This window comes from Trematomus bernacchii, unplaced genomic scaffold, assembly GCF_902827165.1.
Source record: "Trematomus bernacchii unplaced genomic scaffold, fTreBer1.1, whole genome shotgun sequence".
NCBI classification, from domain to species: domain Eukaryota; kingdom Metazoa; phylum Chordata; class Actinopteri; order Perciformes; family Nototheniidae; genus Trematomus; species Trematomus bernacchii.
The window spans coordinates 8,538,651-8,551,004 of record NW_022987648.1 but is presented as its reverse complement, the minus strand read 5'-3'; the positions used below and the strand labels follow the sequence as shown (position 1 = coordinate 8,551,004).

At 40.1% G+C, this 12,354-nt stretch overlaps 1 protein-coding gene across 1 annotated transcript in view; it reads left to right on the top strand.

The window, feature by feature from the left end:
• The window catches only part of tmeff2a (transmembrane protein with EGF-like and two follistatin-like domains 2a), a 125,465-nt gene that overhangs the window by 33,414 nt on the left and 79,697 nt on the right, over positions 1-12,354 (top strand). The window contains 1 exon segment of the mRNA XM_034134658.1: positions 8,542-8,671. Coding sequence (XP_033990549.1) covers positions 8,542-8,671 — 130 coding nt within the window.

Sequence of the window (12,354 nt, the reverse complement as noted above, 5' to 3'; positions counted from 1 at the left end):
AGATGCAGATCCTCCTCTAGGGACATCTGTTTGCGCATTTTCTGGCCAGTTATACACATGGTAAACTGTAGGAGAAGAAAGTAGAAGCCGCATCGCTAACGACTGATTTGGCTGCTTACTTTGCCATCAGCAGCCAAACCATTTAAAACTCTGCAATTCAGCTATAATATTGTTTTACTACTAATACACCGTTTTTATTGTAGTACATGTTATATATTGTAGAGCAATCTGCACGTTTTTACTTCACGTTTATATAAATATTTGGATATTTTAGTTGAACTTCCTATGTTCCTTTACATATCTTTATTTATTTGTATTTCCTATTTAACTTTTTATGTTATTATTCATATTTGTATTCTATTTTTTATTTTTTATTTGTATTTATCTTTTATTTATTTTATTCTCACATGGAGCAACTGTCAAGAAACCCAATTTATACTGTGGTTTTACTAATATAAATGTAGGCCAATGCATTCTAACTGTGCCATTTAGCTGTTTTATAATGTATATTTTTAGACCAGCCTTGGTGTCAGCAGATAGTAATTAAGAATGTAATTGGAATAAGATTGGGGTCATAATATGTAAAGCAGACATCTTGGGGAATGTCAACTGGACAGCATGGCACGGCTCTGACCCAGGCCAGATAGGGTGCTGTGTCCACACTCTTCAAAACAGAAAGGTGGTTGTCTGGTGGATTGTCATTATATACTCAAGTACATTTAACAATAATCCTGGGATTAAATGAGAGCTACGGCAAATTACTGCATTTACAGTATGTCATTCAGGATGAACTATTTAAACATAGTAGGGCTGGCCAATATATATATATATATATATATATATACTACATTGATATACAGTAGATGTGGTCTTTCTACTTGTTCTATTACTGAGGATCTTTTTCTTAACAGTCTCATTATGGTGTTATTTGTGAAGGCACCAAAAGTCAACGCTAACATATCGTCACAATTTTGATATTGAGGTATTTGCTCCAAAAAAATCTCCAAATGGCTCAGCCCTGAAACAAATACACAAAGTGACCTCATCTGAAAAAGATCTTCAGGCACCTGGTGAAGTTGTCCCCCTGGGTGCCTCCCTTTAAAAGGTATTTAAAGTACTATTAACCTGGCATCAGACCCACGGGGCAGACTGCAGGGACCATCAGTCTGAAGGGACTCCCAGCTGAGAGCACAGCATTTTTTAGATCTCATTAAGGTAGCTGCAAATACCTACTGTTCTGCCATATTTGTCCGACCAGATGGATTGCAAAATAGTCAATTATGTAGTGTCTTTTACTTGCTGTTTATTGGTGATAAATATTTAAGATGCACTGATACTGAGTCAAAAGGTGGTTGTAAACTAACCACATAATTGTCAAACATATTTAACAGGTGTTGATTAATGAGCTGACAAAATGATAAAAGTGTTACTTGTTCATCATACTGCATCAAATACAAATTCTGCTGTCAGGGAGCTGCATATTTATCAGCATGCTGTTCAGAATACAACGCTTTATTTGTTAGAATGTTGACTTGTAGTTCCGCTTTTTACTTTACAATGAAACATTTCATGACAATTATTGTATGTAGAATACGTATTTAAAAACAAACTCTAACGAATGTTTTCAGTTGATATCTCACTCCAATATGATGCCCCCCTGCTGTGCTGCAGTCCACACACACCTCAGTGTGACTCCAATCTGCACCAATGGCATGTCTGACTAATTGTTGCTTGGAACGATGATCATCTTTGCATATGTGCAGATTGCGTGGTTTGGGCTGGAGTGGGGCTCCGGTGGACGGACGGTTGAATCGTTTGTTTCCTCGCTCATTGATGCTGATATGCTGTCAAGTTTGTTCTGGCTGCATTTCGCAGAGCTCTACCCCTCAAATTGGCAGGCTCCTTCCCTCCGATACATAGTCACGGTGATGCGTGCACTCGCCCTCGCTTTGCATCCCTCCTCTCCTTTGTCTCCAACTCGTACGGTTTCCTCTCGTGCCGTTTCTGCTGTGCTAACCCTCGCCGCTCCCCCTCACTGTTCTCCTCGCCACACTCCTGTCATCCTTCCGCCTCCATCACTTCCACTTTTTCACCTTTCAATCTCACCCTTCTTAACTCCTCTCCACCCTCCCCCACCATGCTGGCCCCACATCTCGTTTTTCCTCCATCCTGTATACATCCCTCCTTTTTCTCACTCTTCAAACCTGCTTTTTCACTCTGCATTCCCCCTACTCCTCTGCCTCCTCCTCCTCCTCCTCCTCCTCCTCCCACCACCTGTCTTTGTTCCCCCACTGTCAGCCGGCAGTTATGTCGGACGCTCTGTGAAGTCAGCGTTGGGAGCTGTTAGAGGCACAGAATGAATGATGATTGTTGGGCTTGTTTTGCAAGGTTGTTGTGTGTTGTGACCTGGTAAGGTGCGGATGCCTATTTTCTTGTGTGCCTTTGTACAAAATGCTCATATGGAAAAAAGTGCTGGTTGCTGTATTTGTGCATGTGTCTTTGCATGTGTGTGATGCAGCGTTCCCAGGCAGGTAGAGAGACAACAGGTCCTGGCTGCAGTCCCAAAGCTTAACTATTGGAAGTTGAGGGAAGGCAGAACCACAGCAGCCCCTGCAGGAGGATAGTGGAAGATCTCACAGAACAGAATGGGTTGGAAAGGGTATAAAACTAATCAAAGAATGGAAATAAATGCACAACGGATGCTGCAACTAGAGAACATAAATGTATGACCAGGTGCACACACAAAAGAAAATGGGCACAGAAACACAGGACTGTTGACACCTCTTGCTGTGTTCTCGGTGAGACGCCACGCCACTGTCCAGGTTTTGTCACAGCAGAGGTGTGGGGCAATGTCTGCAACTTTTGCGGAGCTTAAGCCAGCGGGCACATAAGGCCGTACCATATGGCCTGACCAATGGCCCCTGCTCCTGTCTGCAGAGAACCATGAAGAATCACATGTTCTCACCTTCTGTCTCATTCACTTCGTCTCATTCACATACTTCCTCCCCTATCTTTCAAAAACACATCTCCAGACTTTCTTTGTTGTTGGCCCCTTTCTCCTTTCCTCCATTAACATTTAGCTGACAGTCCTCTTGCCCCGACTTACAGTAAAGTGCAACAGCTGACGAAGCTTATGTTAGCAGACCGCCGGCATCACACGCTGCCAGTTATCAAGGAATTCAATGATCAAAGCTTCGACCAAGGGCTTCAACAAGAACTCCTTTGTCTCTAATATGGTCATGTGCTGTGTAAAGAATTGCCACGCAGAGAAACTCAAGTCAGTTTGAAAAGCTTGAAATCCATAACCTCAGCTCGCACCCTTCCTCACTGTCACGTCAAGAGAATTCCCAGATGAATAAATAAGAACTTGGCAGATAAGTGTCAAGTTTTTTCAAGTAGGCCGGTTCAAGATAAGTTGAGAGACTCAATATAAAGACAATGTTTTATGTCTTGTCTTGTTTTTCTGTTTGGCAATCTATTTCTGCCCCATACCCGTCTAAATCACTCAGTTCATCTCAAATATAAAAGAGATGAGACGCAGGATCCTCCTTCAAACCCTGGTAGGAATATTGGGTAAGACTGTCATTTGCACCCGTCTTGCACGTCCTCCTCAGGGATACAGAGGTTTTAAATCAGCCATCCTCTCATCACTCCTCTCCTTTCCGCAAGGGGGGAACGCCAAATACTGGAGAAGATCAAGAGATGGGGGGGTGTTTTCATGCAAAAGAAGGCTCTCTTAAAAAGATACCCGTAGGGCTCTGCTGGGCAGCTTTCCCTTCCCTTGCATCATGCCTGGCAGAAAGCGAGAGTCCCCAGGTTAAGAATAGCCTGAGCCAGATGGGAGAGTGTGTGAGCGAGGGGGGGGGGGGGGGGGGGGACAGAGGGGAAGGATAGAGGATGGCAAAAAAAAGTGCGGGCCCTGCAGTAAGCTATTCCAAGCGCCTTTGTGGGGTTGCCATTTTTCATTCTCTCCCGCTCTCCTTTGAGGGGATTTTCTATTCCTCTCCGTCTGTCCGTGTCCCCGTTTCTTCCCCTCATTCTTTTCTTTATTTTATTTTGTGATGTTCTTTTCTTTGCGTGCCGTGGTTCCTTCAGGCACTATGGTTCTTTTTTATCTTGCCAAGTTTGTTGAGCCAGGCCTCAATCTCTCTCCGTGGCATCTCACTTCTGTATTTCTCTATACATCCATTACCCCCTCTTTCTCACTCTCCATTTCCACTGACTTCTTCTCCCCCCTTAAGCCCAATTTCACTCATCGTGTTTGCCTCTCGTCTTCTCTACACCCTCTTCACTTCCTGCGTCTCAATCTCTCTGATCAAGAGCCATGGTTGCGGTTTCTCTTTCCCTTCTTCCCTCCTCCTCCTCCTCTTCTTACTGTCTTTGTGTGCCATCTTTCTCCCTCCCAGCTGGTTAAAGACAGTGTTCACTCAGGATCCTTCGGATGCTCCTGAATCGATGGTGTGGTTATTTTAGCTCCTCTCCCTGCGGCCATCAGACCTTGTGTGTGTCTGTGTGAGTCTCAAATGACATTCTCACTAAGCCAGCTACATTTGAAAGGCAGTTAATGTGTGAAAACGATGTGTGTTCACACACTACTGTTTTCAAGTCTTTCCGCTCAAACACCTAAACCAAAGGAAAGTTGCTAAATCTCTTCTTCTTTGTTGGTGGTGAAACAGCAGAACTCTCAGCCAACCTGATGAGGGGCGATACAAACTGCATCTACCATCAGTCGAGCATGTTCTAATACAGCCTAATTTCCTAAGATATTTGATAACTGACAACATAATCAAAGACGTCAAATATGTTCTTTCAGAATTTGTGTCCTTTGTGGAGTTTACTAGAGTCCAAAAGTCTGAGTAGGCGGAATTGTGTTATGACATTAAATAGTGAAGAAAAAATGAAGAACCTAAGAATATTATTTTCTTTACCTCCGCCAAGGAGGTTATTTTTTCGGTTTGGTATGTTGGTTTGTTTGTCAGGAAGAGTAGGAAGACTTCTGGCCTGATCTTCATGAAACTTGGTTACATTTTGATGCTAATCATACGGTGCATAAACCCATAAACTTAAGCAAAAAATGACCTCCTGCTTTGTTATTATGACCCACAAGAGATAGATATATGTGTGTGGACCTTTTTGTATTTATATTTTTGAGTTCTCAGCTTTTATAGAGAAGTTTCAACTGGTGAGGCAGGCTTTCATACGATAAATATTTCTGAGTACAACGGGTTGGACAGAGATATAAAAGACTGGACAGGTTCGAAGCATCAGCACAGAGGTGACATGTTTGTTATTTGTTGAGTTTTTCCCCCCAAAATATAATTAAAAAAAAATATATTGTCCAGTGTATGTTAATACAGTAAATGGAGCAGCAGTAGCTCAGATTGTAGGGATTTGGCTTGGGTACTGAAGGGTCTCCGGTTCAATTCCTGATCGGACCTGAAATAAAAAGTGTTGACTGGTAGCTGAGGAGGTGGCGGTTCACCTCCTGATCACTGCCGAGGTGCCCTTGAGCAAAGTACCTCCAAAGCTTTGACCAAAACTGGCAGTGTCTTTGCTCTGACACCACTCCATAACAAAAATGCATGTGTGTATTCAAACGTGAATGTTTATAGGTCCTGTGCATCTGTATTTCTACCTATGTGAACAGTTACTACTGGATGAAATGTCACTTAAATCAGTGGTTCTCAACTGGTCAGGCCTCGGGACCCACTTTTTTCCTTTGTCAATAAATCGGGACCCAACATTTTGAACCACTCAAATCTATTCAACAAAAAATCGTGCAGTAATTGCTTTGCATAGTATGCTTTTCAGCATACAATATTAATGAAAGTGAAGTACAGGGCATATATCCCTTATATCCCTCCACAGAACTAAAGTATGCTTTTAATAAGGTTTCATGAGATGATGGAATCAAAGCTGAACTGTATAACATAAAAAGGCACACATGCTGAAAACCCAACCCCAGTATGGGGGTCTGGGGGGATTCTCCCCCAGGAGATTTTTTGAAATACTAACATATAAATACGCATTCTGGTACACTCTGAGAAGAAAATAAATAAATCTATTTCTACCCGACATATTAATAATATGTTATGCCATTGTTTGTTTTTCACTTTGTTCTGAAGCTGAACTTGCTGCTCCTCACAGAGAGAAGAGTCAAGAGGAGAGAGTCTGTGTGAATTACTTTAAATTGTGGGTAAGGGTAGATAGGGGGTCATATTTCATTATGTGTTCATTTGTATCTGAAGTTGTACCCATGGATGTATAAAGAATAGTTATACTGCAAAGTTATTCTCCGTGGGGACTTCCGGCAACAATCTTGATTCTGATTGGCCAGAAGACTCGAAAAAACATCAGCAAAGATGTTTTATTGAGAAGATGATCACTACGTGACAGAAGTTTTCAAAACTGTTTATGGTCTCCGGTACTTCCAGTCCAACGCCTACTGCATGCACAGCGTTAGAAAATCGGGCCTTCAAAATAACAGTTTGACTTTGCGACCCACCAGTTGAGAACCACTGACATAAATCACTATTTCATAATCAAAATGTTTTTTAAGTCAATGACAAGACCGTATTGCGTGATCGGTTATACTTACATTTAAAACACTGCTCATAGCTATAAAGCAACTGCTTTATAGCACCTGACGGTCACAGAAGGCTTATGCCATCTTTTTAACAAAGCTCCCTTCTTTTTTTCTGTCCAAACTAAAACTCTAGGCAGACATTTTAAAATCCATTTACTTTGACGAATGTCTTCAAACGGCTTACTGTGAGTCAAGGGCAGAATGGAAAAATGTAGTGTATTTCCATGCTGGCTTAGTGTGGATGTACAATCAGCCTGTATCTAGCATGTTGTACATGGGAGTGTCATGTGTCTGGACACATGTAATGCTTCTCTGTAGTCATGTGCTTTTGTGTGAGCCATGTAGTGTTCTGCGAGGTCACACACAGATGAGAACAGATTCCAGTTCAATCCATTAGAGATTTAAAGGGGAACAACAGTGGAGACAAAGAGCCCTGAGCTCCTTAGCCTCAGTCATGTTGGGACACCCAAAGAGCCCCTTTGTCCTTGTGATGTCACAACCAGCAGCAACACATTTTCACATTTTGCTCATTTTTCAGCACTTTAAAATTAAATCAGGATATGGGCTGTGACTGCCGAGCGACAATTTCTCTGGACCGTCTGATAGCCTTTCCTTCTTCCCAGGGAATAGAGGGGAATATCTCTCAATTGAATAATCACGTTTGTTATTCCTGCCGTGTAGCACGGGGGAATCAATATTAAATCAAATTAATATCTCTCCTCCACGGCCCGAAAAAAGGAAAACGGCTGTGAGATCCGGCGCTCTCGTGACATCAGTCAAGTGAGAAATCTAGAGTTGCTTTGAAGCCAACAAACCATGTGGGGAATGAATGATAAGGGTCTCTTGTAGCATAGCAGCTATTACTAACTCAGTGCCCTTGAGCAAGTCACTTTACCTGCTGCTGCTCCAGATGATCCACACTAGAAGCAGATTTCTAAGGGTTTTAATGCTGCATTTAAAAGAATGTGAATAAAAAATGTGGTAAGAAAACAGGCTAAATAGGCAACAACAAAGTAACAATCCTACACAGGTATTACTTGTCAATAATTTAAGATTCGAATAGACAGTCTGCTTCATCTTGATAGCCAGGGTGTGGTTTGACGTTATTTTTTAAAGATTCAAGGATTCACTGATTCATAGACTTTATTTCCATATGCACCATATGACTTAGTTTTTTATACCGACCTGGAAGTTAGCATCGCAAAAGCTCTCTTCGCTTTTTAATGACCAGTTTTATACGTTTATAGTTATCATTTTATAATGTGATTCTTCATATCTTAATGTTTTTCATTATTTGTATAGCACTTTGAATTGCCTTGTGTTGAAAGGTGCCTTGCCCTTCCTTTAAACAATGTTCTCTACTTCGTATGACATTACCATTTGTTATACAAATAGAGCGTGTTTGATTTCATTTTTTTCTTTATTATGTAGAATTGTTGCTTGTTTAACTTTGTACAGGAACTCTGTGTTGTGATATATGTATATTATATGAAGGTTAAAGGCTGTATTTTATGTTGTTTAGAGATTAAACAAAAATATTGTGCGAAACAAAATCCACTTTTATACAAAAAAAGGTAAAATAATGTCTATTTTCAACTACATCTTGATTTCCCTTTTCAATTGTAAGCTATGTGTATTTAGATTTGTAATTCTTAGATCGTATTTGTAGTTTTTTTGTGGCTTTTCTATAGGGTGAACAAAAGTTGCCTAGCATAATGTGAACATTATTAGTGACAGCAATAAAATGAAGTTGACTTCTTACCATGGCCTCGCAAAGAGCATGTGTTCAAGCACTTCAAATAAGTATTTACCCTTTCCGAAACAATGGCATCTATCGTGAAATTAAATATTGAACACTTTATTACAGAATTGGTTTTTCAGAATGCCTTCATGTGTCGTCCTCGGCTTGTTATCCTTAACCTTCTCTCCTGTTTTCTCTCCTCTCCTCTCCACAGTGCAACAATGACTATGCTCCAGTGTGCGGCTCCAACAATCAGAACTACCAGAACGAGTGTTTCCTGCGCAGGGATGCCTGCAAGCAGCAGTCTGAAGTACTCATTATGTCAGAGGGCGCCTGTCCTGCTGGTATGTACATTTACATTATGGCGCCTACACAGATTTATAAAGATGCAGAGACACACACACACACACACACACACACACACACACACACACACACACACACACAGAGGAGCACTGACACTAACATTCCCCTGCAGTGAACACAACATATACATGCGAGTGAGCGTGCTTGAAATGTTATCCTATCTGAACATTGTATATACAGTAGTTCAATTTTCAGGCTTAATTATTATAATGATCAATACACGCAAATGCTTCCAGTTGATGGGGTTCAGTAGTAATTATAGAGTGGTGCATTACTTGAAAGGACTAAAACAAAATGATGAAAAAATTGCTAGAGGTGACAGACTGATGTAATGTTCTCTAGTTTATTGTAACAAGCACCACTACAATGACAGTGACATCCATTGAGCGGGAAGATTTCATCACCACACTATGTCCCCAACAGAAACCTGCATTGCTGTTAAACAAGTTAATTATACACTTTATTTAAACACAAAGTAGAAGAAAGCTTGACGGCGATGACCTTTCGTTGTGTAATGTATAAATATGTGTCAAAATATACAACAGAAATACTTGGCGAATTGTCATAGTTAGTTACTGTAACACTGTTGCCAAGAGGCATGTTCAGCAAAGCGGAAAATTGAATGGCTGAATCACACATCGTCTTGATGGCCACTACATTCTTTTTCTGGGATATGTGGACATTTATTTAGCTTTTGTGTTCTTCATGAGACCCTGTTAAACCAATTCTTTAGAATGCATCATGGGCCATCAGATCAGAGGTGGACAGCAGGAAATACAAGTGTAATTTTAACCAAACACAATCACGAGTACCTCTCGCCAAGGTGGCATTTGGCCAGACATCTTTTGTTGTGTAGTTGAAAGAAAGTATCAAAGCTTCAGTAACAGATTTGACAGTATGTGTAAGATGTTTATGTTGTGTGCGGCAGAAATATTGAAATGATTATTTAACTAATTAGCATGTCCTGTCTAGCGTTGAGTCTGCAGTGAGTCCAATTTAAGGGGACAAAAAGTAGAGCTATCCCAAGAAATTCTCAATCATGTAAAAAGGTTGAGGGTCTGTAAACATTTTATTAGTTTGTTAATTGGATTTAATCTGTATTGGCAGATATTTGAAAAGGACTAATTGTTTCGTCCTCGTTTGGTGTGCCGGTCAGGTATGCACCGTTACATCTGGTGCAGGGAATACCTCAATATCGATATTGTGACAATATTGTAGGGTTCTCTGTTAATGCTTTCACAAAGTACTTACACAATACCATCGGTACTGTTTATATAATAACGAATTTGGTAAATGCAAATACAGAACATTTACAACATGGTAAGTTCAGAAAGGGTCATCACTTTACTGTAATGCAGCCCTTGAAACCAGAAAAACACAACACTTCCAATATTAAAGTTTTAGACCATACCGTGTCTCATATCTCTAAATCAATACAACACAGATATATTGCCAAGCTCTATTTATAACGCATTTTTCAAAACAGCAACAGATTTGGTCTTGGAAATTGAAATATTGTACATCTTTATTTGCATATAGAGATAGGTAGTGAAATCTTATCACGAGTGATCACTGGGGACCCTTTTTTTTTTATTCCTGATGCTAACTGACGTACAAAGAGCTTTTCATCGGATCATTCAACATGTATGTTGATGCTAAGGTTCCAGAGAATACAGTTTATGGTGAAAGCACTGACATTTCTAATCTGTGATGCTTTCTGTTTGTGGTAGAAGTGGCTTTCAACGTGACTGATTCTGTGAAGTCTTTAATTAAATCTGTAAACACTTTGATGTAATCATTTAGAATATTTGTTTTACAAGCAGGATAAAACTTTTCCTGTAACAAAACAATACTCCACTCAGGCAATCCCTCTCTGCTTCACATCAATGAGCCTTTTTTTTGATATTTTAGTAACTAAGAGCAAAGTTTCCTTTCTTATACCTTTCCAATTGCTTTCATCTTTCTTTCGGCTGGAAAGAAAAAGCACTCTGTGTAATTATCCAATGTAATTGGAATTACTGTTTGCTGACATAGTTTGCTGGAGTTTAAGCAGCTGAGTAGGGGTCTTCAGTCGCAAAAGGTCAAGCACTTCATTAGCCGTGTTACGGAGACCGGGAGTGCTGATCGGAGTACGCAGTTCCATCAAGTTAATGTTAATCATAAAAAAGTTATATGAAATAAATCAATGAATTAAAATCCTCATCAAATGAATGCTTTGTCATCCTGATGACTTGGCATAAGGCGGTACTGTTTTAATTAAGACATTAATTTTTTTCACAAAAGCTGTTGAGTGAACTCTTCTAATCTAATGACATATAATACACGTTTCTATTTACAAGCAGTCTTTTTCAAACAAAAGCAGGCGGTTTGTATCCCATTAAAACATGTGTAATTAGGTTTGGCCTATGTAATGTGTTAATTCCAATGAGGAAAAATGAAATGGATATACTTCGGAAAAAGCATTCCCTCGCATCCACAAAGGAATTCTTTCTGAATCGACCAATTACTGAGTCATGTTCAGAGTAATTCGATTAGTTGTGAATGAGTGAATCCACTGGCAGGGCGATGTTGACTGTTTCTGAGGAATATGTGAATCACTGCTGAGGGTAAGGTAGTACTGCTGGCTTGAGTTGAGCAGTCACTGAGTCAGTTACCCTCGGTTACAGGCAGCAGGCAGAAGTCCATTAAAAAGCCCTTGAATGGGCGCAGCACTGCAGCAACAGTAGTGCTGTTTGTCTGAGTGCCGGGTGGCAGTACTGTGTACAGTCACATTACAAGTCCAGCCTTTTGTGGCCTGTATGTATCAAGACATGTGATATTGTAAGCCTGTGTGTGTGTGTGTGTGTGTGTGTGTGTGTGTGTGTGTGTGTGTGTGTGTGTGTGTGTGTGTGTGTGTGTGTGTGTGTGTGTGTGTGTGTGTGTGTGTGTGTGTGTGTGTGTGTAGTGTGTGTGTGTGTGTGTGTGTGTGTGTGTGTGGTGTGTGTGTGTGTGTGTGTGTGTGTGTGTGTGTGTGTGTGTGTGTGTGTGTGTGTGTGTTATATATATATGGATTTGTGTTTCTTTTCAAAGCATAGAGATGCCTTTCTCTCAGTAACAAGCAGTGCTTTTGAGAAATGAATGCCGGGTTCAAACAACGATGTGTTTGTGGTGAAGTCTTCACACAATTAGACCGTGACAGTGGTTCTACAGTATATTCTTTATTCAGGGTCAAATGTGACACTCAGACGTACACTTTATTCTGGTAATAAGCTAGAACAAGGCCACAGTTAACAATGTTTGTTTCAGAGGATAGTCATTTACTAATTTAACAGAATAGCACTTTGGTTTGAATTTTGAATAAAACATTTGGTTAATTTTGTGACTTGAATTCATTAGTAATTACTCGTGTTACATTTGGATGGGCAACAGTGTCAAATTGGTTGTGACACAGTGAAAATAAATTGTTGTGTTCAACTTAATTATATGTAACCTTGAGAAAAACAAATGATGAAAGACTGAAAAATATGTGTTTAGAGTAATTAATGTTAAATGTAATATTAACGCAGCATTGGCCCAGAAAAATAAAAATAAACTTAATGAAAGACTATTTTAACTGATAGAAAAACGGTGTGTTGCCTTTGGAATAAAACAACAACTTTGGGATTTTTATGTTCAAACTTCA